The following is a 27,467-nucleotide window of genomic DNA, read 5'->3' on the forward strand; positions in this document are numbered from 1 at the left end:
GAGGACTGTACGAGAATGAAGTAAAGTAACAAAGAGAAAGCAAGACGAAGGAAGGATATAATTAAAGAACAAAATGAACCAAAAAAGAAGGATGCAAAATAGAAATATCTGAGGAATATTTACTGCATGCCTTCTTCCTTCCACCAACCACCCCGACTCCCACGGCGCCACTCCTGCAGTATGTTGGATGGTGTGTTCTTATATAAGAGGCCAATCCTGTGGGATGCCAGGATGGCTATGGAAGTCTTTGATGGCCACCACACAAAGGCACAAAGGCACAAAGGCAAAGAGGCAGGCTTTGATACCCGTATCAGTCCCTCTACTGCCTCTCTGGCTTCATAATACAGCCACTGGTGTAGTTCTGCTTCTTCTGTCAGCACATACTGACTCTGAAGTGGAGAAGCTTCATGCTCGGGGGACAAATGCACACACATTTGCACAGTGAAAACCCACACGCATACAGTACATGGACATTCATGTGTTGACACTGTTCATAGACACTGTGTCCATGTGCACACATATTCATATATTCTGAAAAGGACACTTGCAGACAAAACACGCAAGCATACCCTTAATTCATCACTTAGCCTTGGATGTCTCTTGAAGTCAAATCATGCATGGTACATAGAAATGTGTAGCGTCATTCAGCAACATCCTATCAAAGGAACGTGCGTCATCCCCAGCGGCTGCAGCCTCATACCGAACAGCCGCTCCTTGAAAATGTTTTTTTCTTGCTATGTTTGTTTCAAAAGGATTTAAAGCAAACATCTTTTTACTTTTCAATGTGTATGTGACTTGTTAACGTTGTCAATTACAACACTGTGTGTGTCTGTGTGCGTAATGCACAACGAGTGAAGTTTGGATAACACACAAATGTCACTCATGTATCTGTCATGTCAGACAGACACTGCAGTGAGGGTTCGGATCACAGATGCATGTTCTTGCAGCACAGTGGTGTGTGTTTAGACTGGCTGTGTGAGTGTCCTGGGAACTCAGGCTCATGTTGCTTCAACCACCTGCTCAGGTCATTATTCCGGTCAGGCACGAGAGCGGTAGATAACAAACACACCCACAAACACACACATGCCCATGCACACGCAAGCTTGAGTTCTTTAGTGTATGTGCTTATGGAAATTAGCGGACAGTTAAATGACTCAACAGCATGTGTTGGAGGTTGACATGTAGATAATTGAAAAATTAAATTCACGTCACATGTTAGTCTGAAATGATGAATGTATAGCTTGTAATTAAAATGAACAGCCTCGTTTCGGTTGTGTACAGTGAGGTGGAGATGTAATTGGCTTTGGCTATGTGAGCTTGTTATCTGGACATTATATGCTTGTTTGCACAACATGGCGTAGATATAAGAGTGTCTTGGATGTCTGTAACTCGAAGAACGCAGTGTTTGGAAAAGTTTGGAATACAACGAAGACACAGAAACTCATCCAAATCCAAATCTCCTCTGTTCTGTTCCGTTCTGTTGTGTTCTCCTCTCTTCTCCTTGTTATGGCAGTTGGATAGTATTTCCAGAATTTTATCATATCTCTATTGCGATATTGCAGTAGAAAGGGCATATAAAAGGCATTAGAAGATGAAACACAAAAAAATAAATGAAATAGAGGTTTAGAGGAGGAGGCTGAAAGGGAATGTAAAGGGGGAGGGAAGTAAAGCAAGGATTAGCGCAAATAAGAATGACAGAATATGTGAAAATTATACAAGAAGAGAAGAGAGAAATCACACTTGTGTGACAAGTGTCCTCATCATGTACTGAAAGACTGTATTACTGCCCTCCAGCACGCCTCCAGGCCTTAGCCCAGTTGGCTGGTACAGTCATGTGGAGTGCTTGAATATCATTCACTCCTACATGAAAAGAGGCACTGGGAAGAAAGGCAAAGGTGGTGGGGGTGGCGAGACTTGTGAGACACCGAGGAACCTGACAGAAAGAAAGAGGAGAAAGTCTGGAGGACGGAGGAAGTAAGGAACAGTGAAATGTGAGAGGGGAAGACAGGAAATGTATAAAATGAGAGATAGTAAACGGCGCGGTTAAAGAGCAGGGTTGAGTGTGAAGAGAACAAGGAAGAAAAGAGAGAGAGAAGGAACAGGAGGGATGGATTAAGGAGAGACCCAGGTGGTATAGGAAGTAAAGTTGCCAGCTCTCCCTCTGGCATATGTCCTTGCCGGCGGGAACACCCAAGGACCAGGGAGAGGGCAGCTGGTCTATAGCCACGTCCAGGCGAGGGCGTGCCAACAGTGGCCGAGTCGTGCCAATGCTGGGCATCCCATGCCAGCAACTGCCCTTGTGCGTAGAAACCCACGTCAAGCTGAACCTCTACGGAATCTCTACAAATGGCTCATGTTTGTTTTCTGTCAATTTACTCACTGCTGCCCTGCATCCTTTAGTTTTGTCTGTGCACATTTCTTAGTATTAATGTGATTTAACAGTGTGGTGGGAGTTAAACGTCTCGTTTCTAATTTAAATATGATTTGTGTATTTCCCATAAAAATGTGGGGTTCTTTTTGTATGATCTGTTTAGATATCCCAAAAACAAAACAAGGTAGACTAGTGTCATTCATTGTACATTCAATATTCTGCAATCTTCATTCATTTGAGATGTTTTTCTTTCTAAAATTGAAGAAGCAGTGAATATGCATAATGAATAATTACAATCATTGATACAGGCCCTCTGCTCTTCATGTTCACATGCTCAATATAGCACTGCATTTCTTCAAGTAGTTAGCTTGTGAGCACAACATTTTGTATTTACAAGGAAACGTCATGTGCTAACTGTGTGGAGAAAATAGGCTGTCATTTGTATTATCTGCTTTAGGATGTTGTTGTTCTGTTGCTGGGAGCCTTTTCTTCCAAACATTTAGCAGACATTGCAGATGAGCCCATTTGTTCCATCCCCTCATTAGCCAATGACAGGCAGCGTCTTCCTGATGTAATCATTGGTCATTAGGAAAAGGCATTAATTCTGTTATTTAAACAAACTGTATAAAGTATTTATACATTGTGTCTGCGGGATACACAGCTGAACATTAAACAGATATGTCCAATTACTAGGTGGACATGGGCCAGCTCTCTGATTGGGTTTTAATGATTAATGAGATTTTAGATGACTTTCTCTCTGAACCTCTGAACTGGAAAACCAGAATCAGCTGCAGCCGAAGAATCGTGTAAAATATGTCTGAACAAATTAACGGCCATTGTTTCTGAAAAAAAAAAAAAAAAGGCTTTCAAAATATTGAGCTGTTTGAGCAGACATTGAACTAAATTTCCACAAAGTGTTCAAAATCCTTTCAAGATATTCAGCTTCATTTGATGCAGGACTTACTGAAACCAAATCTGTCAAACACAAACGTGGAACCCTGATGCTGTTGCTCTTAAGCAAGTTAGGTCAAGTCAGGTATAAGTATCCCAAAATTACACAAACCGCACAAATCACACAAATCTTCCTTAAAAGGCCTTACAGTGTACACAGCATACAGTGCAACACCGCCATCCTTAAACCTGAACAGGAAACAACAGAGCATGGATGCTACATCTTCTAGAAAGACAAGTGATGTCGGCGTCCATTTTCAAAACCTTGCTGCTAATCACAAAGGAGAGAATGTGAATGCTCCATTCCCAACAAACTGTTTATGTGATTAACTTCACTGCAGATGCACAATCTTTCTCAACACGTTGCAGAAAGTGCCAAGTGAGGAAAAAATAAACAGCGGGAATGTCAAAATGTCAAGATGTCCTCTCAAATGAAGTCTTGTTTGGAAGCTTGTGTAGAAGCCGAACAGAAAACCTGCACTCAGTCTATTTTGGGGTCAAATGGCACAGACTGAAGGTTCAGCGTGCTTCTGACACACTGTACTGCCCCCCCCCTCCCAAAATGTGACAGATTATGAATTACTTTCATCATAATTTCTGTTATTTTTCAAGCAAAGAGACTGAAAATCCTCTGATTGAAGCCCCTGAAGTGTTAAGATTTGCCATTTTGCATATATGTTGGATTGGAGGATGTACATAAAGAATTTGAGGCTGCTGCTTCAAGCTCTGGGACATTACACTCATTTTCTGTGTAACAGCAATAAATAACAACAATATTATACTTTTTTTTTTATCCCTACTCATTCATTGCTGGACTAAAATGGCCATCAGTTTGAGAATGTGTGATTATGTGAAGAGGCAGGTTAGGAATAATGACAGTGAGCACTGTCCGAGCTCATCAGTGTCTGTGCCAGTATGACGGTCAGTGCGCTGGAGAGCCTGTGTAGGATATTGATGGTAATGAGATATGTTCTGTCAGGACGATTTTCAGAGAAAGATTTATAGCCATGCCACATTCTTTTTTTTTTTTTTTTTTTTTTTGCTCGCATGTCTGTGGGATATTATGAGGGGAAACGGTGAGCAGATGGAGTGAGGATTGGGAAATACTGATAAGCATGGTTCAGAAAAAGATGAAAAGGAAAACAGGCAGACATGGAAGGGCATGTGCGATGGGAGATGAGTGAAAATCCTGTATGAGAATCAGATCCAAAGAGTAAGAATTCCCAAGTGTCAGAGCGCACTCCCTTTTCCCAAGCCTTTCCTTCCAAGTGTGCTTTGCCCAGTGTTGCGATGGCAACGCTGCGTCTTCCACAAGCTGACCGCATGCACACACTCGCACACTTGCATATACAATGAGGATGTGTGGTGCTGCACACGCATCCTATGGTGTGTGAACAGCCTTGTGCGCAGCTCTGAACCGAAACACTCGAGCACGCGTGCACACAACCTACAATAAAAGGTTAAACTGTTGCTGTTGGCTGATAATAAACACACTCCAGCTCTGAGAGGCGGAGAAATTACCCCTCTAACATCATGCACTGCATTATATTTTCCTGCTGCTCAGTGGGAACATATCATACATCCGTTAGTCATTAGCAAATGAATCAGCAACAGTTTTACTAGTCAATTAATTATGAAACAAAAATGACCAATAACCTATGATTTTTGATTTTAAAAAGCAGGCATTTGCTGCTTGTTACACTAATTGAATTGGATTTGAAAATAGCTTAAAAAAAAGGAAAAGAATTTAGTCAACATATTACAGTCATTGTCTGTTATTATAGTAGTAATCTTCTCATTCAAGATGCTCAGTTCCTGCATGCACTTATCGGTTTAATGGACTGTACACCCAGTCCACTCAGCTATGGCCTCCTCCTCTGGCGTTTGTTCTTTTGAATTACTTTTGTACTTTGAATTATTTGCAGCGCTGTTGCCATATTCTGCTGGGACGGTACCACTTTCTTTGCACTGGGCCCGCTCATGTCATCAGAGATCCTCTGCAACTGTGGCATGAATAAATGGGAGAAAAGTTTAGTCAGAGTTTTTGCTCTGGAGCATCACTTCTTATTGAGTTATTGTCTCGTTTTCGGCAGAAAAAAATATGTTGTCACATAGACTTCGCCAGAAATGATTCGTCAACAGAATTAACACTGGCTGCTTCCCGAGCTCAAACCAGATTCCACTCACTTAGCAAACTGTCAAACTATCAAGCAAGTGTCATTTTGGCAGGTGGTCTTTTTGACAGTTCCATTTCCTTTGGTTGTCACTAATTATTTTCCTTTAGCAGTTGTTAGCATATTGCGAGTTAGAGAGTTTACCAGCAGCAAGCAGGGGGAAAAATCTTTAGTAGAAAAACTAAAGAAATTATTTCCATGAAAAAAAAGAAAATGGCTTTGAGTATTAGACTGTTTTGGAGGAAAAAAGGCCCATTTCATTTGCTTATCGTCATGCCGACATGTGGATGCTGTGATCTTAAGAAAAACACGGCTTCTAATGCACAATTATAGATTGCAAAGGGTTGAGCAACATGCCTGAAATAAAAACATCCAAATATGATCCCATCCATCTGATCTCCTCCCCTCCCACACAGAGAAACCCTTTCACCTGCTAGCTGCTTAATTATCACGAGCAGCTATTTCAAGCCTTGCATTAGTCGAACTGCACTGAAGGAAAGAGAAGACAAGCGCAGTCACTGATGGGAACAGATCACAGAACAGACAATTGTGCCTGTTCCTATAAGAGACTCCAAGAAAAGTCTTTCTGAGAAACCACAGGTGCAGGATAAGATTGATGACAGTTTGAATGAACTGGTGATGTAGTCAAACTTTTATGAAAATTATCTTTTTCTTCAATAATAAAGAAAGAAAAACCACCCTGAGATTAATAAGAAGCACTTTTTTTATTTTTCAAGTAGGGTTTGAATATACTGTAAAAAATCTCTTCTTCTGTGTCTCCTAAGCCCCCAGATAAGGAAGGCGGTCTGCCAAAGCAGGTGGGCAACAAGACAGAGTGCGGCCTGCTGGGATTGGTTTTGGAACTGAAGCGGGATTACCAGCCAATAAGAAACCAGATCCCAGAGGAGAAGCTTTACAAAGTCTACACCTTCAACTCTGTGAGGAAGTCCATGAGCACTGTCATCAAATTGCCTGATGGGAGCTTCCGCATGTACAGCAAAGGAGCCTCCGAGATTGTCCTCAAAAAGTGAGTCTAGTTCTGTGATTATAATGAAATGGCTCTGACAGTAATAACAGCAGCTACAGTAATTTACTGTTACATTATATAATCCAGCTCTGCTATATATTTTATTTTTTCACACCACACAGCAAAGGTGAAGAAGTAATGTATGTAAGGGCACAACCGACTGCACATTCTCTCAGCGCTGAGCGTGGGAGTTTCCACAAGAGGTCACATAATTATGACATTTTACAGCACATGGCTGCGGAATTACAGCAACAAATGAGCAACTCTGAGAAAAATAAGAGACTTCATTCTGGTGCTTTCTTCAGCCACTTAGCATGGAGGCAGAAATTTGCTTCAGAGACTGAACAATATTAAAAACAAACCTTTAACGTAACACGTGTTTATCATAATGTCATGTGTACTTGCTAAATTTGTTACTCTGCCAATATACATGTACACTCTGTACAGTTAATACAGATAAAGCTCCAAATAATTCAGTTTAGAGGGGAATGATGGATAAAGGAGAAATTATTAATACAGACTCACTCACCTAAATTATGTTTGCTCATAGTTTTTTTTTTTTTTAAGGCTAAAGCCTTAAAGCCTTAAAGCCAACAGTTTAATTCAAGCACCTCTTTGAGTTGACCTGCACATCAGTATAAATATTTATGTCCCGTTTGCAGTTTCTTTTGAGAAAATAGAAATCCAAATATCTTTTGGCTGTAGTAGTTAAAAACTGCTGATGAGCTACTGTCGAAACTGTAGCAGATATTTTGTATATTTAGAAACACATTCTCTACAGATTTGAAAGATGATATAAAAAGAAAAAAATCTAATTATCAGGGTGTAATTATTGTTTTCCATGTTTGGTCACATCAGTGAAGCACATGAACCAACAGCAACAATACATATTTCAAAACATCTGTCCTTACCAATCTACGCCAAACTACAGATGCAGCCATATTCTGAACGAGGTCGGCGAGTCAAGGGTGTTCCGACCACGGGACAAGGACGAGATGGTGAAGAAGGTGATTGAGCCCATGGCATGCGACGGCTTGAGGACCATCTGTGTGGCGTATCGTGACTTTTCCAGTGATCCTGAGCCGAACTGGGACGAGGAGAACAACATCCTTAGTGACCTCACAGCCATCTGTGTTGTCGGGATAGAGGACCCTGTCAGGCCAGAGGTAAGGAGAGCGGGATTTCTTTTCCTTACACACTGAGAATAGTCGATCTTGGCTCAAGCAGCAGTTTTGCGCCAATTTCAACCTCAACATATTCTGCTCCAGTTTGCTCTGACAGCAGTTTGATCTTAAGCATTTTTCATTATCGCTTTTCTGTGCTATGTATTTAGGCCATAACAATGTAATTCTCCCTCAAGAACTATTGATCTGTCAGACTTCAGTCTCCCAACATTGACCTAAAAATGATAGATAACAAAGTCATATATATTCTGCATTTGAAGGCTGTTTTGTTGTGAGGTTGTACTATGCAGAGATAGTCATTATATTTGCTTTATCAACAAGTGTGCTGATTAGGGTAGTGGACGCCGAAGTCTGGCGGTAAGCGTGAGTAGTCATAGCAAAGAGGAAATGTCAATGGTGGGAGAGGAAGAAAATGTGAGGTATGGTATTGATGCAGATAGAAACATTTCATACATGTGTATGAGTGTCTGGCATGTTGATGTAGGTAACGCACTCCTAAACTAAATGACTTCAGATGGATTCAGACTCAAAGACCAATTCTGAAACCCTAATTAGCATTAAACAGCATTTGCAGACTCTCCCCACCTGCCTACATACTGTGCTACACACTGTAGTTGAGGTTGTTCCCAATACAGATGAGATTAAAATATAACACTTTCTACGGCTTTTAATTTCATCAGACAATCTTCAACCTGCCTATAATTCTGTGTATAAGACCTTTGGGACTGAAATATGAGGTAACAGTATTTCAGTGAGGCATGCTCACATATTTACATTTAGGTTTTTAATCTTGATTCAGCTATTACAGCTTTTTTGTTTATTACAGTTAAAGAATAAATATATTGCAAAATCCCTGACTACAGTGATTATTGAACACTGTATCAGCTCTCAATGTGGAGCTCAGGGAGGGAACTCAGCAGCAGGAATCTGGTTGTAGTCACATCCTGGAGACGCGTCTTATGAAAGGGTTGACTTTTGGGTGTTCAGATGAGAATTTGCTTCGCTAATGAGTGTCTCACTAAATGATTATTGATTAATGAAAGGCACACTCAAGACAGGGCCAAGCGGCTTTCAGAAGCTAGCGATTTCTGCCACGTCCCATCTATTTGTCAATTTTCACGCACGTGCAGCGTTATTTATAATTGTTGCTGTGCTCGATATGTTGGCGCTTCCCGTTTACCTGTTGCTGCTCCTCCATTTTGTATTTTTCTTATTGCCGGGGCAGTCACAATCTCTCAGATCTGTGCATTTGTGCTGTGACAGTGATAAACTGGAATGTGTTTGCTTTCATGATCCAGGAAAACTAATAACAAACAACCCACGGCTTTGGAAGATACCCTCCAAAATAAATTTCGGCCTGAAAATAAAATATCACGTTTTTAGCTGATAGTGGCAATGCTTTAATTGTCTTTAGTGATTTGTTTTAATTTGAAGCTTTTTTTTTTATGCAAAGAAATTACAAGATAGTATACTGCTGTTGTGCTGATGATACAACACAACAAAATTAGATTAAATAGAACTTATCCAATAACCTATTCATCAGCAAATAATTTTTTTCATGATGAATTTCACCTCAAAGAAAGAAGAACTGTATGTGGGAGAGAGAAAGTGGAAGGAGGTATCAGCGTACAGTAGGAAAACTGACCTCACTTAACAGTTACAGTTTCAGGGAAGTAGGAAACTGAGTGTTGCATTATTGAGCTCCTTCCTCTCATCTCCTTTTTCCCCCTAAGGCAGGAATTTTTTTTTTTTTTTTTTCCCCCTCACAAACAAGGCCACTTAATATCTGACATTTTCAATAACCGAAATAGAAAACTGCTGTTTTCCTGCGCGCCTTTCCAGGCCTCTTTGTAAAACTAATATTGGAAATGAGATGACTTTCCCTGCTGCTAAAAAGGTCACAGAGTGATAAACTGGTTTTTGGTCTGTTTAATAGTCTCTAATTTGTTCTTTTAATAACCAGCAGCTTTGTGGGGTTACCCCAGTAGAGACTCAAGAGAGCAGGAGGGAAATAGAGAGACAGACAGACAGACTGACTGATAAAGGCGAACATTCAGAATCAGTTTCATGTCAGGTGGACAGGAAGACAGGTAACGGGAGTAACGGAGGAAAATGAGAGTGTAACCATATCCAGATTAGAGACACGGGAGGCTTGTTTTTCAGTCTCACCTGCTAGCTATTTGCCCTCTGCTTCGGCTGGGCCAGATTGTATTCTTCTCTCCTCCTCTTTTTTTGGATAACCAGCACTGTGAATTCAGAGGAAAGCAGAGAAAAATAGACAGCAGGGATAACAGATTGGCAGATGGGAAACTGATAACTTAGTAAAGACGTGCTCTGCGTTCCACAATGGTGAATGTACGACCTTCTTTCCCTCGTCAGATCATATCGTTTTCAAATGGTTTAGTGTAATTTATGCTTTTTGCTACATGGAAATTTCCTGAGACACATCTAGTTGTTTTTTTTTTTTTTTTTTTTCTCTTCTAAGGTCCATGAAATATTTTTATAGTTATATATAATTTTTATATTTTTGACAGAGAGAATATATTTACTTTTCTTTACAATGAAAGGTTTAATTCAAAAACAATAAAACACACCCTTCACTCCTTTAATAATATTTAATGTTGGCTTGTGTTAGCAAACCGTGGGTGAATATTTACTTAATTTACTGTCTTCACTCAATGTACACCAACAGAAGGCTTCAGCTTTTCACCTTTGGCTTCTGTCAAGTAAATCTCACTTTCACCTGCCTACAATTATACAACAAACTGATAACATATGGAATTACAATTTGGATATATATTTTTTTTTTGGTCAAACATCCAGCTCATTAAAGGGCCTCGTTAACAGTATTACTGTATCTACTTTCTGACTCTGTGTGTGCCTCAGAGAGAATACAGGCATCAGTGAGTACATGTGAGTTGCTGTTACTGTATGAGCACACATTTGTTTATGTGTGGGTTTGGAGAGCAGAGCTCGCCCACATTGACCTTCATGAGGAAGAAGACATGTTTCTGAATTCATACTCTGCGTTTGCTCACTTATTCCAACACTGATCAATCTCCATACAGTAATTTCTGCCTGTTAATCTACTTGAATGCTGTCTAGAGGGAAGAGCATGCAGATATGCTTCATTATGCATCTTGGCAACACAAAAAGGGGCAGAGGCAGAAGGATACAGCTGTAAAAGCAAAGTGGAATTTAATCACTCTGTATTTCTACTTGTATGTGTATGAGTACCGTTGGTGTTCGTTAGTTACAATGAATATATCAATATTTTCACCGGATCACATGACTATTTTTATGGGAAGATGCTGTAATTGGTGAAGATGGCAACTATCTGACAATGCAGTTCTTGCCTGTTGTACAGGAGCATTTTTCAGCTCATGTAATAGTCTAACTCAGTATCTCACTGGTTCAGTCTCACTGGCTTCAGCGGACAAACATACACTGTCTATCCAGCTCTGAACGGCACTCAGAAAACGTTAGCAGCTAGCAGATAACCGCAGTGTAGCATTTAGTAGCTGAAGGTCCATATCAATTTTAAAAGTTAGTTGTTAGTTCCAAATCTGAACAAACGATTGATTTGTTAATAGAAAACCGTTTGTTTAAAAGTTAATCATATCCTCTTAAAAGGTGTTACATCAGCGTTGAATTCACAGCTTTTCTTCTACTGTCCAAAAAAGGCCCAAAAAATTAAGCCGTCCATCCATGTGCCACATTTCAGGTGCCTGATGCCATCCAAAAGTGCCAGCGCGCAGGCATCACAGTACGCATGGTGACGGGAGACAACATAAACACAGCCCGGGCCATAGCCATTAAGTGTGGCATCATCCACCCTGGAGAGGACTTCCTCTGCATCGACGGCAAAGAGTTCAACAGGAGGATCCGCAACGAGAAGGGAGAGGTACTGTAACCAAAGCCAGAGTGAGCCAGTTAACATGGGATGCCAAGGGAAGAGAGTGGGACTGCAACCAACTGTCCCGTCCTATTTCCCTGTGTGTGTGTGTGTGTGTGTGTGTGTGTGTGTGTGTACGCATACGTGTGAACATTCATGTGGACTTCCAGGTGGAGCAGGAGCGTATTGACAAGGTTTGGCCCAAACTCCGAGTTCTGGCCAGATCCTCCCCAACTGACAAACACACACTCGTCAAAGGTAAACCACCTTCAGTTTTTCATACTCTGATTTACTTCTGGAGAAAACAAAAGCAGCCTGTTTTCAAATTGGTTACAGCAGCACGTCTTTTACCAGGCATGAAATTAGTCAGAGCTTTGTGAGAGCATCAAATGGCTGTGATCGCGCCTGGTGTCCATAAATTCAAAGTTGATTTGCTGCCTTCTGGTCACTACTAATGATTTGTTGTTGTTTTTTTTTTTGTTCTGTTTTTTGTTTTGTTTTGGGTTTTTTTTTTCAGTCAGCATTCGGTGCATTATGTGCGTATGTGTGCTTGACAGGAATTATTGACAGCACGATGGCAGACCAGAGGCAGGTGGTGGCTGTGACAGGTGACGGGACCAATGATGGACCGGCCTTAAAGAAAGCTGATGTTGGCTTTGCTATGGTAATGTAGCCCTTTTTGTCTGTGTGAGACAATATCTGCAGATGTCTTCACCTCTGCAGTATTCAGGGTTTGCTCACAGGCACTCTGCCCGAGGCTGTCTAGGCTACATGCTCCCCCTAGTGGATTAATGAGCCTGCACAGTTTCCCTGCAGTAGATTACAGCACAGAGAAGAAAGACTGATGTGATGTTCTCTCTGTCAACTATCTTCATATGCATTGTCTCACTGCCTGCTGGTTTCTTTCTTCTCTGATCCCTCAACAGACCAATTCTCTGCTCCTCAATTAATCCATTTGGGTTTCTTGCTGAGAAGGGTGTCCTGTGTAGACTTAGCTTTTATTTAATTAATAAGTCCACATCATCCACATCGTCACTGTGTTGTATATTGGAAAATAAGCTAATTTAGAATCGCTATAATGTGAAAGAAACCTGTTTCTTCATCACTGCACCACGTCTGCTCTCCAGGGTATTGCTGGTACAGATGTGGCCAAAGAGGCATCAGATATCATTCTGACTGATGATAACTTCAGCAGCATCGTCAAGGCGGTAATGTGGGGCCGAAACGTTTACGACAGCATCTCCAAGTTCCTTCAGTTCCAGCTTACTGTCAATGTTGTGGCCGTCATAGTGGCTTTCACCGGAGCCTGTATCACACAGGTCAGGTTGTCTGTGTGTGTGTGTGTGTGTGTGTGTTAATTACTGCACATGAACTGCAGCTGAACTTTAACATTAAGAATTATGCAATGTTGTTATTGGTAAATAGAGCACCTACAGGCGGTGCTACATTGGTACACGGGATTTACTTATTTCTGTGAAATTTCTGTGAAATTAAATAAAATCACGTTGAGATCTGATTAGATAATATCAAGTTTTTCTTTATTCAATGAATAGTTTCATTAAAACAGAGTGAGCTCATAGTCTCACTTGGCCAACAGTACAATCGCTGTGAAAAGGTGCGGCACTTTGATAGGCTGTAACATCTGAGCTGTCGAGCTCGCTTCAGCTTATGCAGAAATATATATTAAATGCATGTCCTTTTTCCATGAGCATTGACCTCTAGGCTTATAGATCCCTGACCTAGTCTAAGATGTAATTCAAGAGAATTGAAGTGCGGTGCTTAACGAATAGAAGAATAGCATATTTCAGATGGTAATCAGGGAAGCAGGTGAGTGAAAAGGTCCGTCATCCAAAGAAGCTAAAGGGGTGGTTATTTGTTGCCTTCCACCTCTGCTAGTGTTATTGAATTATCGGAGTTTCCCTCCCATATTCCCAGGACTCTCCCCTGAAGGCAGTGCAGATGCTGTGGGTAAACCTGATCATGGATACTTTTGCGTCTTTGGCCTTGGCAACAGAGCCTCCCACAGAGTCTCTGTTGAAGAGGAAGCCATATGGCCGTAACAAGCCTCTCATCTCTAGCACCATGACAAAGAACATCTTAGGACACGGCGTCTATCAGCTCGTTATCATCTTCACACTGCTCTTTGTTGGTACGGACCGTAATTTTGCTCTGCAGCACATCAGAGATTCTGCACCCTCCAGAAGCGACATAAAGACGGCTCAAATACATAATTTTTTTTTTTTTTACCCTCCAGGTGAACAAATATTTGACATAGACAGCGGCCGTAACGCACCTCTGCACTCTCCTCCATCGGAACACTATACCATCATCTTCAACACATTTGTCATGATGCAGCTCTTTAATGAGATAAATGCTCGAAAAATCCACGGAGAGCGAAACGTGTTTGATGGTATCTTCAGGAACCCCATCTTCTGCTCTATTGTTTTTGGCACCTTTGCTGTGCAGGTAAGCTGATTGAAATTATTAGATTTTATGATATGATGTGAACTACTGAGAGATGATTCTTTCTTTTTTCCGTCTTTGTATTTTTAGATTGTGATTGTGCAGTTTGGGGGGAAGCCATTCAGCTGTCAGCCTCTGGACCTGGAAAAGTGGATGTGGTGTGTTTTCCTCGGGCTAGGGGAGCTTGTCTGGGGCCAGGTAACACGAAAACCCATCTCTGGCTTTAGTTTTTCCCACTGCACTGCCATTGTTGACTTGTTTTATTCGCCATCTCGGCATCATTATTACGGTACTATTGCTTTTCTTTTGACCCACTGCTCCATCCTCTCTGTTGGTTAGGTTATAGCCACTATACCCAATAGTAGGTTGCGCTTCCTAAGGAGGGCTGGCCAGTTAACGCAGAAAGATGAGTTACCGGAAGAGGATGTGAACGAAGAAAACGAAGAGATCGACCACGCAGAGAGGGAGCTGAGGAGAGGACAGATACTATGGTTCAGAGGACTCAATCGCATTCAGACTCAGGTGAGAGCACGAGAGAGTCCAATCCCCAAACTGAGATTTGCATTTTCAATTCAAACTGATTTTTCTGCATTGAGTATGCAAAAACAGGGAGACACTTAAAAAATACTATCATGCATTTATCAGAAAATGTATGATTTTGTTGAAGGAACAATTGACACCATCAAGTTTAATTTTCACCAGTGCTGTTTTGTGACGTTTTTGTTGTCCTTCTCATTTAATCAGTTTTCAGTAATAGGTTGCACCACAGCAGACATTACCGTACCTCCCCGAAAAAATGCTAGGCCATGCTATATGTTGTACATGTTAGTCTGGAACAGCCATAAAGTTGTTTTGTTGTTGTTGTTGTTGTTTTTTTAAAGACAACTTATTTAGGTGCTTGAAGATGCAGCTTTTTCTCGTTGGACTTGACATAAAAACCAACATGGACCTGTGGAAGATCTGTGGTCAGAGCTCTGAGTTACATACAACTGGAAATATCACTGATTTGTTCGAAGTGTGACAAACTCTGCAGACCGCCATCACTGTGAAATTCAAGACGGTTTTGCCTGTGTGTTGAATTTCGGTGTTCAATGATCTCATCTCACTTCCAGGGTGAAGCTATCCCACGAAACTATAGAGCGCATCGGTGTCCCACAAAAGCAGCCAAAACAGGCTTATGAGGCTTATTTAGTCATTAATACTAAAGGAAAGCTACAGTTTATTTCAACTTTTCGTGTCAGAGCTACAGCCACCGCTTTGAGCAGATTTGATAACATTATCTTGACCAAAATAGTGGGAGAACAATCCAGATTATTCGGATTTATATGTAGAAAACAAACTGCATTGTTAATGTCCATCACAGGTTACAGGCCAACTTCCTGCTTCAACTTTGACTTACTATACTTGTTGTAGTTGCGCTCCTACAGTTCTCCTATAACCTATCACACCAGATGGTTTGTTACACAGAACCATCTGGGAAGGCTTCTTTGGAAAATGTGCAGACACTTGCAAAAAAATACTTGGCAGGTAATTGGATTAACCATCTGCCTATCCAAATTATTTCCAATTTATTTATTTTAATCTGGAAATCATTATGTTTTCCTTATATATATATATATATATATATATATATATATATATATATATATATATACATATATATGTATATATATATGTATATATACATATATTTATATAAAGTGACCTACAAAGACCGTCTAAGATCAACCAATCATAATCTACATCCTTTTCTTTTCTTTTAATAAATAATAAATACTCTCCAGGTCTGATCAAGAAGGGACCGGAAAAAACTGAAATAAACCATAGTTTTCCTTTAACACCTATAGTGATGGGATAGGAAATGCCGGAAAACAAACAGTAGATGTTGAATGATATAAATGGCTGTTTGTGAGTGTGATAAAATCTCCATTTAGCCAGTCTTTGAAACAATCACTTCATCCCCCAAAAATATCTTCTCTTCCATCTTAAGTGGTTTTTGGGCTTGAAGATGAATTTGAGGTGTGTGTGTGTATGATTTATAAATCCAAGTAAACAATACCACTGATGAGAGATCAATTTTGTCTTTGGTTCTAACAGCACTGAAAATGTGTCAAAATAATTAAACAGCAACACATTTAGTGTCATTGACACTGATATTATTTTCAATGTTTTGAAATAGAACCGTTGTTTTGGGTTAGAGAAATCCAAAACTTGGCAGAAACAGTAAGTTTACGTTCTCTTCTTTTTCCTTTTTCTGTCATTTGGGTTAAGTGACCTTTGACATTATGATGCAGTACTACACTCTGACCCCTAGCTGTCCCTTGCAGCCCCACACACACACACACACACACACACACACTGTACCATGATTGAGATACTTTGTACTCCCTTTCCCACCAAAGTCACCCAGCCAGTCAACCTGTGTTGCCATCTGGTCTGTGTCACTCTGAGCAGCCATTTGTCCTCTCCTGTCCCGCTCTCCTTCTACAGATTGAAGTAGTCAACACCTTCAAGAGTGGCACCTCCTTTCAGGGGGCGGGGGCTCTGAGACGCCAATCATCCACCACCAGCCAGACCCAGGATGTAACCAATGTTTCTAGTCCTAGTCACGTGTCCTTGTCCAATGCCCTATCCTCTCCTACAAGCACTACTGCTGCTACTGCTCCTCCCACTACTGGCCGTGAGTCAGAACTCTGTCAGTCTGCTTCTCTGCTCTCTTTGCTTCAGAGGTGCCGTCCCGTCAAAAACAAACTTTTCACCACATGTTCTTCTTAATACAAAGTAGTGCAATAGTCTCACGGGGTGGCATCTCTGAAGGTTCGTCTATTTTTCTTCCTTGCTCTCAGTTTTGTTTTTGTTTTTTTCATTTCCTCTCTTTCTTCTCTCCTTGCTGTTCATACTGGATTTCAAATTCATCTTGATATCTCCTCCCATGCCTTGGGTGTACTGTCCTCTCATTGGTGAATGTGTGTTTGTTTCCCCAGAGTGCTAGGAGCGCAGGACTAAGGGTGATACCCACGGCGTGACATTTCAGGTTGTGAGTTTGTCTCCCTCTGCTCATTCCCCATCCATCACCCCATCCCTTAATTCTCCCATTTTTACGTCTTGAGAGACATTGATGTGAACTAATTGCAATCAACTCACCGAAGGACTGGGTAAACATTCAAGTATAAGTTGCACTGTTGTCTTATTTAATCTGTGAGTTTGCTTCTGTGGAGACGTATCACGCTGATCGACCTAAAGCAAAAATTATTTTCTGCTCCTGACAATGATGAAATATAAATGACTCTACAGTATGTGGGGAAGTACCATCTTTAAAAGAAGATAAGTGAAATGGGGATCCCAAACGGTGCAAAACAGTCTAACCACAAGAGGACACTATCTGTATTTAATGCTTTTCTCCATCAACATCTTCTTCTTTCTATCTCTCTCTCTTTCTCTCTCTCTCTGTCACACACACACACACACACACACACACACACACCCACTTTCACCCACTTTTCCTCTCCGGATTTATGAATGCTTAGGGTGTGTTGGACAGGAATGGAGGGTACTTGAGAAACTCAGCAGTGCTGTACCAATAATTCATCCCGTCTTGTCGCTCCATATTGTCAGTGTAGTTGACTGTCATGTTGCCATAGTAACAGACCAGAAACTTAAATTCAACACCCCCCCCCCCCACCCTTTTCTGACACTCCATCAGTGTTACCTGTCAGACATCCTGTCACATGCACTCATCCAGACAGGCTTTTTTTCTCTGTTTTGTCTCTTTATCCTCTATTTTACTCAAAATAATACAGTTTTCATTTGAGTTGTAATGCTTTACAATTCCGGACTGATCCTGCAGAAATACTTTAGTGGCATCAACAGAGGCAATCAATGCACAGTTACATGATACGCTCTGTGCAGTGGCGCTGTAAAATTATGTTTCATTGTACGCACAACGACCACCCATCAGTTTATAGGCTGCCCTTAGATTTCTCACACACACACATAAATGTCTGCTCATTGAGCAAGAAAGAAAAAGAGAGAGAGAGAGACATTGATGTTTTTCGTGTTACAGACACAATCCCCCCATAAAACTCAGATTAGCCTACAACCTTCTTTCCAAAGACCAACCAACCAACAAGCCTGAAAACAACAACATCTATTTGAATGGTAGGCTACAAAAGATCCTATAAACTACATCAAACACGCCAGAGAAAAGAGCAGTAAAAGTCACCATTTGGTTAAATAAACAAAATCAATCAACTAAAAGTACGCAGAGTGTGTACAAGATTATGGCTGCAGGCGCCACTGCCTCCATATATCCTCCAGTGTTGATAATTGAATTTTCTTTAAAACATCAAATCAAATCTTTTTAAGCGTCAGATGATTCCTGTAACTCCTAAACCTCATTATTGTTGACGATACCTCACTTGCAGACAGGATACGAGGCCTTGGAGGGATTCGGAGGAGGCAAACAAAGCTTGCAAAGGGAAGGAGATGATTGTTTAAAAGATGATTGTTTATGACAGTAAAGTTTCAAGTAGCTCTTTGGGGCCTATACTTGAGTGTTTACTTAGATGTGCATGGAGTTGAGAACATGCTTTGACCCATCAGACCTCTGATAGTGAAGTTATTATTTTCATCATTCACTTCCATGTGTTTTGTGTTCGCAGTCTGTGTGCTGGTGTCCACTCCCTCACCATCCTGTCGTCTTGGTGCATGTGATTTGTGTTTATCTCTTGTTTACTGTGTTCATAATATCGTAACCTGCTGTGTTTGCTTGTTGTCTAAATGCCACCTTTTTTGGGATGTGTTGTTTTGTTGTGAGTTTTACACTGCGATGCTTGTGTTGAAGCAGCCTTCTCATGCAGACTTGACTCTGTCCATCACCCTGTTTGGGACCATGCTTTACCCACCCTGTGCTATATTTCTGTGTACGTGTGTCCCATTCAGAGTCTGTGTGGATATTGTACCAGACAGTGCTCTGGTACCTCCAGAAGTTTTGAAACCACCTAATTGGATCTCTCAGATCTAGCCTCCTTCCTTCTTACTGACCTCGTCCACCAGATTTCTTCCAACTTGCATGTGATATTCTCCTTTAAGTTTTTCTGTGAGCATTTCATTTATTAACGTGGCTTGTTTCTAGGTATACAGCACATTGGACTAAAGCGTATACTTACAACGAGCGTTTGTGTTGCTTTGGTATTCGTTTTCCTTGAAATGTATGATTTGGTTGGATTTTTTTCTGATTGTTTTCCTCCTTGCACGTAAAACTGAGTGATTTGTGAACAGTAGTTATCTTGTGAAAGCAGAACACAGACTGCAGTTGCCTCCTCTCTTTGCTGCTTCTTCACTTTCTCCTCCCTCTTTACCTTTTTATCCTCAAATGAGAGGTTTCTACCTTCCCACCTCTCTTTCACTTCCTTCTCCTTCTCTCTCATCCTAAGGGTCCCTCCAGCCCTTCCATCACATCTCTGACCTTATAGTTTATTGTTTCTCTTGTCTTTCCTTATTTTCTACGACAGATCCGTGTTGTGAATGCATTCCGTAGTTCCCTCTATGAAGGCCTGGAAAAACCAGACTCCAGAACATCCATCCACAACTTCATGACACACCCCGAGTTTAGGATAGAAGACTCCACACCCAACATCCCCCTCATCGATGACACGGATGAAGAATCTGCTCGGAGGAGGAGGAAGTACTCCAGTCAGCCCTCGTCCCCCAACAAGAACAACAACGCCATCGACAGTGGCATTAATCTCACCATCGACACCAGTAAATCAGCTGCTTCCTCCAGCCCAGCCAGCCCTCTGCACAGCTTGGAGACCAGCCTCTAACCCCGATCCTAACCTCAGCTCTAACCTCTAACCTCCTTTCCTTGCAATCTGGGTGTGCCTCCTCCGATTCCCTCCAGACCTTTAACTGCAACCTTAAATGTCAAGCCCCAAAAATTTCACCCAGGCCAGCTGAATTGTTATCCTCCAACCCCCCCAAAACCCCAATTTACCATCTACACAGGACCGGTCCAATGTCCATCTTTGCCCCTTAACCCTGAGCTCTTAAAGCCCCCCTAACCCCACCCCCGCAGAAATGGAGAAAATCTAAAGTAATATTGCAAGGCGAAAAGAAAAAACAAACTAACATACAATCAAAAAAGCGCAACAAAGCCACAAATCCTACACAGCCATCCTGCTTTTATGGTTGTATGTGTCTGGTGGCAGCAGCGGTGGTGTGTATGACTGTAAGTGTTAGCATGTACTATCTAAGTGTGCCGCTGACTTCACATATGTCAGAACTGTGTCTTTAGTGGCACCGGGAGGAGGACAACAAGCAGAGAGACACTGCTGAGGAGGGAAAAGTGCGAAACAGGACAAACTCTAAAAACTCCCCTCAAACCCCCTCTCCTCAACAATAACATTGTCAATACTGATGATAGTTTAAATTCAATTGAAAAAAACATTATTATTATTCTGATTCTGATTATTATTGTTATTATTGTTGCTCCTGCATGAATGTACATTACTCAAGTTTTATTTAAAAGGGTTTTTCATTTTATTGGAGTTCTTTCGTTCTGATGGGCGAGGCCTCACGCTGAACTACTAATTTAAAGACAGCTTCTCTGAGTTCCCGGCCTGCAAAAGTTCCTTCCTCTGTGTGGCATGAACATATACCGGACTGTAAAAATTTATTTCATCCATAAATGGAAATGTGTAACGAGGTGGTAGGGCTCAACTTGCACAGTAGTTTTGCACCTGTCAGAAAAGAGGAACACAAAGTAATGTTGATGATGATAGCATTTATGGGATATATTCTATAAATATAAATTCATATAAATATATTTAGAGAGAGTTTATCTTTGTTTGTTGGCATGTTGCCTTGTTCCTGCTTCAATGGCTCAAAAATACTTTGACTTATTTATGTCTTAAAGAGAATGTAATTTGTTTACAACCTCGTAGAGATAAACTTCCTGGTTTCTAGAAAGAGGGAGGTGAAGCTGAAACTCAGAAGGTCCACAGCTGTGTTGGTGTGTTATTACTGAAAAACCATTTGCTGGAATTTGCCTGCTATCTTGTCAAATACTGTAGATATTTTTAGAAGATGAACAAACAAAAAGAAACCAAAATATAGTGGGATACATAGTAAATGTGGAATCTTAGTATTACTCTATATGATTGTTGGGATCAATTTGGAGTGGCTTGCCTTTGGTTTTTCTAAACAGAGGCCTCCTTTTCGTGACAGAGGAGGAATATTTCTTTTTTTTTTTCTCTCTGCTTTTTTTTTGTGTGCTTTTGTTTTGTTTTCGTTTTTTTTCTGTGCTTCAGTGCTGGCTTGAGTGCTCCAGTCAAAGGCTGATGTCAGGACCTTTTCAGTGAACTGTCTAGATAAACCTGCTTGTTCGAAGGACTTGATGTTTTAAAAATATGTATGACCATCAAATGGCTGCAATCGAGTCATATTAGAAATTTACAAAGTTATATTTGGCTTATCTGTACCGCACTAAATCAGACTTTTTCTTCAATTTTGTTTTTGTTCAAATATGGAATATATTGTGCTGTTTATTTTTTATTTAAATTTTGATTCGTTTTGGTTCAAAGGAGTTTCTTTTCCTCGGCCAGAGAGACACATGCAAAAGTTGTTGGCATTTTTAACATCTGAAAAAATGGAAAACTGACACAGAAAAAAAAAGAAAAAAGAATACAACAAAATGGAATGTTGCTTTGACTCTTTTTCTATATATAAAAAAAAATTATCATTTTCTGCACTATCTGGTTATGAATGAAAAAAAACTTCTGTGGTGTAATTCTAGATGTGCTTTTGTGTGTTTTAACCAAGCTTGTCTTCCTGCCGTCACAGAATATACAGTACTCTAGCATCTCAACTGTACTCTCTAGTTGTGAACTATTTATTGTGCTTTGACCAATCAGACATTACCAGAGAGAAGTTACATACGGAAGGCACATTTACCAAGTCTTATTGCACTCAGAAGGACAAGGCCACTTAATTAGTCTGTGCTAGTGTTATTTCTATTACTAACCGAAGTCATTGGCAAGCATGACGTGATAGGCTCATTATGCAACTTGAGAAATTTTCTACTTAAAAAAAAATCCTATACACTACTACAGTATGTACAATCATTTATCTGAGCAGTTCCACCTTTTTCTTTTTATATCCTCCTCCTCTGTCATTTCCCAGTCAATCCGTTCATCTGGAGAGGGTGCACAAGCTTTACCGGTCAGCTCAGGCGTGTTGTAAACATGACATGGACCATTTGAATATGAATCTGTCTTCTTTGAGTTGGGAAAGAAAAAAAAAAAAGAAACAAGAAAGTCTGGATTCTGATATTCCGCTTAGAAGCAGCTGATTTATTTAGTTTATTTTCCAATGTTTTAACTTGACAATTTATTTGTTTATTTGTCTGTAAAAAAAATTTTAAACAATAAACAAAACAACAACAACAAAATACCGCAAACAGCAACGACAGCATTTTCAATTTAAAAAAAACAACAAAAACAAAAAAAAAAAAACAAACAAAAAAAAAAAAAAAACTGACAACAAAGACTTAAGCCAACATTCTCAAACCACTTTTACATCCAGGAGGACATTCAGCTTTAAGAGGATGCAAAGACATGGAGTTTAAAAATAATCTTTGTAAATACAGGAATGAGTCCACCCCGGACAGAAACTCCATGCGGACTGGTGTGTAAAAACAGGAACTCTTCCTGACTACGTCTACCATCATGCACCACGAGTCATACTGCCGACAGCTGTTTGGCTGTATGTAATCAATCACTGCTCCTGTCAGACAACACTTCAAAAACATCGTGATTACATCCAAATGATAACATGTGTTGTAACAACCAATAATTATGTTGATGACACCGATGATGGTGATGATGGTGATGGTGATGGTGATGATGATGATGATGATGATGATGATGATGATATCAATGGTACTTCTTGCAATATACTCTCACCTGCCTCGATGTACTGTATTTAGCAGCATGCAGTTTGTGGAACAAAGAAAAAGAGAAATGCCAACAGATAACTTTTTGGCATTCCATTTATGGGTAAGTGATTTAAGTGTTCATCTTGTTTTTATGATATTTTTTTTATCTATACAATAATTGTAAATAAAGAAGTCAATGTCTTTGTTCATTTAATACTATGCAAAAAGTCATGCTTTTCTGATTGTTACCCACCCTTAACCCTGAGTGTGTTGCTGGAATGTTTATGGTCTCAAAAGTCAGTAAAAACAATGTGATGTAAATTATTTTCTAGCTTGAGGAAAAAGTTAAATGAAAATTATTATTATTATGATACCACGAGGTGGATGATAATAATAATGGTGGTGACGGTGATGATGATGATGATGATGATGATGATGATGATGATGATAATGATGATGATGATGGTGATGATAATGAACTGTGACTCTTGCTGCTTGACTGTCCCATTTACCACACTTCTGACAGGAGCGCAAGTGAAAAGCAAAATAAAAACAAAAAAATGAAAAATTACTTAATAAATCTCCCAGAGCAGCATGACCCAGCATGGTGTGTCCTGGCCCCGTGTGACCTGTCCTGTTCTGATTCGTTGTGCTTCGCAACCACTTTGACTTGGATTGTTTTGTTTTGTTTTGTTTTGTTTTTTCCTTTTCATTTTCACTAATTTGGCCAAAGAAAATCGTGAGATAATACACCTTAGTCTTTGGGGTATCCTGTAAGCCAAGGTTTAAAATCTTATGACTGTAACTGCACCGCTCCCGGCTCAGGGTGGGCTCTGTCTGTCTAGCCTCCAATACAAAAAACAGCGACCTGGCTCTGTTGTTGGCACAGTGAAGCAAAGTAATGTTGATTTTTACCCCCAATACACAGTTCTGTAGTTTTAACTCTGTTCATCATCCTAGTTTAACATGTAGCGTCTTAACATTTACTGAAAGGTAAAATATATTATGGTTACAGCATTCAGGGATAAGTTTTGGGATTGCCAGTCATCAGAGTTTATCCTGAGGGGACGTAAGGGGACTGGAGATATCCATCCAGTATTTATGATGTGTTTGATAGCGAATCAAAAAAGTCAACCTCAAAGTTGCACTATAGAGAAAAAGTCACTTCTTTTTCATTTTAAAACTTTTTATATGAAGCTGACCCTTTTTTTTTTTTTTAGTGGTTGTGGTTGTCCATTCTTCCAGTTGTAAGTCCGGAAACAGTCCAGTAAAGAGACCAGTTACATCTGTGGCCTCTGGAGATGAAGGGTTTGGCTGAAGAACATCTCTGATAACGAGGAAGGGGCAAGTATTCCAGTTCCTCCCACGTTTCCTTCATCAGGTAGCACAGCTCTCTTTACAGTGGTGATTATATTCAAAGTGACAGGACCGACTTATTCTTGTTGTTAATACACAACAGTATCTCTGTCCCAGACCATGTTGGCAAGCGATTTTCAAGAGCCGCTGTTGGCCGAATATCTATCAGATTTAACACTGAAACCTACAGCGAGCTAAAGGAGCTTCTTGTAAGAAGGGAGAAACGGTGCCTTAACAACAAATTACAGTTGCACTGATTTAAAATTCTTTCCATGTAATCTGAAATGTCCACCAATGTAGTGATATCACTCAGACCCTTTGTTGGACATCTTTTCAATGAAAGGCTCAGCACAAATTCACTCAAACATATCAAGGTCACAAGCTCAAACTAAGAGATGGAAACTGCCGCTCAGTCACCAGACGTAAAAGCAGTTTTTGTCTTTTTGCTAATTAGCCGCTCCTCCAGCGGTAGTTTGATTTAACAGACGTGATGATGTTGTGGGTGTTTGAAGGCGCTTGTTATGTAACAGAAAGGTCAGCGAGGAGGACGTTTTATCTGAATATCTACTGAGTCCACAGGAGGGCAGTATTTTATCAGAGATAACGGAAGACACCGTTGTGACTGTTTAGCATGAAAAGTGTTTCCTCTGCATCGGTGTTCTTTTATTACGAGACAAGTAATATTGTTGTTCAGTGTTGTCATTTTGAAAAGCAAAGCACTCAGACACTTTAAGAGGAAATCCTGATCACTGGCAACTCATTTCTATATATATATATCATTTCAGTCTTACAGACCCAATTAGGTTGACCATAAGTTTTGTACAAACACAAGGTGGAGATATTTTTTTCGTCCTTTTCAAATTAGTCCATCGATTAGAATACATTTGGTGAAATATGAGAACTGAGATGTCTTCATTTACTTACTTTACCTCATGGTCAATAAAAGTCCAACAGTCATCTCAGGTGTTTAGGGAAGGTAATTAAATCCGTTTCTGGTGTCACTAATCTCCTCCAAATCTAATTAATAATTTACAGTGGTAGCTAGAGATCAGTCTTTTCTGTTTTTGCACTGGTGCACTGGACAAGCTAAAAAGATTTAAAAGAGATTTAAAGAGATTTAAGATGCTGTGATAATAACAATAATAATAACAACAAAGGTCTGGATTCAGTGGCACAGCAGTTTTCAGTGTATTTACTACGTACAAAATCAGTTGTGATCAAGGTCACAACCACCACAGTCATGCTGCTGGTTAGGTGTGGTGCCATCCGTGGAAAATATTATTACCTGGCGCTCACCTGAACAGAGAGAGAATCAGGTCAGGCCACGAATGTGGCTGGGTCAGGGAGCAGGGCTGCAGGTTCAGCATAAACATGACAGTGAATAGTGTTTTCCTGCAGGTTGACAGCTGGCTCCGACACTTCAGAGGAGTGAGGACTCGCACCATCGCCAGCAGGTATGAACTGGACCTGTAAGTAAGTCTACTGTCCATTCTTTGGGCCAGGGGTCGGCAACCTTCAGCATTAAAAGAGCCATTTGGGCGCGATTCCCATCTAAAGCCACCGGGAGCCATAAATCACATCATATACAGCTTCATTAAACTTATGCTATTTAAGAGCTGCAGATTGTTGCATGTATGACATAAAAGAACTTCAGGATGTTATTCTTTACATTTGGAAAGTTAAGCATGCTGAATTTCATAATTAGCAGTTTCTGCTTAAAGTGTATCCCAAGGTGCACAGAGAACTGACCAGATAGGTTAGGCCCATAAATTCATGCTGCAGATGTTAAATTCAGTCAAATGATTTTGTCCTCAGCTGTTTGGAGTAGCATCTAACTTGAATTTCTGCTGAGGCACTTTTCTGCTCGCCATAATTGGAATGACTGGTTATCTCAGCTGTTGATCTGCATTTTTTTTTATTCTATTTATTTATTTATTTCAGAATTGCTGCTGATTGGATTTTTTATTATTATTTTTTTTTTTTTGTCGTTTTTGTTTGTTTGTTTTGGCACCATTTTAAGTAAAAAGTCCAGAGACCGTAATAAAATCAAAAGCCACCGAGATCACATTTTTCATCTGTTTTTCTAAAGTTGATGTGCCTATCAACAGGAGATGCTCACCCGCATTTGCTCTTTAGTGCTGAACTGCTGCCACACATTTGGCTGCTTGGATTTTTTCATGAATGAGCAGATGGTGAGGCGTTCCTAGCGAACTGCAGGGTGAATATAGGCTACAAATCATATCCACATTCAGAGTAGACTCTTAGTTTACTTTTGATCTTCCTTAAGTGCTTTCATATTGCCATTGCTGTTCCCAGTACTACACAGGAGCTATCGTGACGTTAAAGCCCATTTTTTGCACCTCTGTCAAATATGTGCTGGTTGCATCAGCACATGCTGAGTTGCAACGTTTGTTTTGCTTTATTTCGTGTCTTTCAGGTTTGGATCAGGATACTTGTAAATTTGCCAGATCAGAAATAGAATCATTTTTAGGGCTGTGTCACCTAAATTACATCGCCCAAACAAACAAGGAAATAAGCCGTGAACAACCAAACACACTTATCCGCTCATTCCCCGTGGTATCTGTCCATGTAGATGGATTTATTTGTCATATCCCAGTGTGCCGTTTCTACTTTACACCCACTACAGAGCAGCTGAAAACAATCGTGCCCGTGGTGCTCACGCTGTCCACAAATTGAATTTAAAAGACTCGTCTGCAGCATGCCTGGTTACTGTGGCTAATCTCTACAAGACACTGGGAGAGGTTTTCACTGTCAGTGATGTTTCCTGATGAATTCTGTCGTGCTGTGAGGCGGTAGAACGCTTAGATATATCCCCAGCACTGTAAACAAAATAATTAGAAATGCGGGAGTCTGATTTTGCTTTACACGTCTGTAATTTCACAACCATTTTGGCAGAATCCCAGACAGAAAGCTGCCTCCATCGCTTTTAGCGTGAGCGTTAGAAAAGAATCCCACAGTCAGATGGGCTGCAGCATTAACCCTGTGTACGCTGCAGCGTTAGCCTGGTAGTAGCCTGATGGTATCAGCATGCGTGGCTGTGCCTTCTGGGGTGGCACAGTCTGTGAATATAGAGTGGGCTCCCACAGCTCA

General features: G+C 40.5%; 1 protein-coding gene across 3 annotated transcripts in view; it reads left to right on the top strand.

Annotated features, from left to right (window-relative positions):
* Positions 1–22,369, top strand: part of atp2b2 (ATPase plasma membrane Ca2+ transporting 2) — a 92,848-nt gene extending 70,479 nt beyond the window's left edge. Inside the window, exons 13-25 of one of the 3 annotated variants that reach the window (XM_029503300.1) lie at positions 6,282–6,523; positions 7,455–7,689; positions 11,432–11,611; positions 11,773–11,860; positions 12,160–12,266; positions 12,730–12,921; positions 13,538–13,751; positions 13,857–14,068; positions 14,156–14,263; positions 14,405–14,587; positions 16,556–16,745; positions 17,050–17,099; positions 19,579–19,690. In XM_029503300.1, coding sequence (XP_029359160.1) covers positions 6,282–6,523; positions 7,455–7,689; positions 11,432–11,611; positions 11,773–11,860; positions 12,160–12,266; positions 12,730–12,921; positions 13,538–13,751; positions 13,857–14,068; positions 14,156–14,263; positions 14,405–14,587; positions 16,556–16,745; positions 17,050–17,057 — 1,959 coding nt within the window. In that variant the 3' untranslated portion in view covers positions 17,058–17,099; positions 19,579–19,690. Of the gene's footprint in view, positions 1–6,281; positions 6,524–7,454; positions 7,690–11,431; positions 11,612–11,772; positions 11,861–12,159; positions 12,267–12,729; positions 12,922–13,537; positions 13,752–13,856; positions 14,069–14,155; positions 14,264–14,404; positions 14,588–16,555; positions 17,100–19,578 lie in introns of those variants that run through there. The other 2 variants (XM_029503298.1, XM_029503299.1) reach the window with 2 other exon arrangements.
* Positions 22,370–27,467: the final 5,098 nt, after the last annotated feature.

The sequence above is a fragment of the Echeneis naucrates genome, chromosome 5, assembly GCF_900963305.1.
Source record: "Echeneis naucrates chromosome 5, fEcheNa1.1, whole genome shotgun sequence".
NCBI classification, from domain to species: Eukaryota; Metazoa; Chordata; class Actinopteri; order Carangiformes; family Echeneidae; genus Echeneis; species Echeneis naucrates.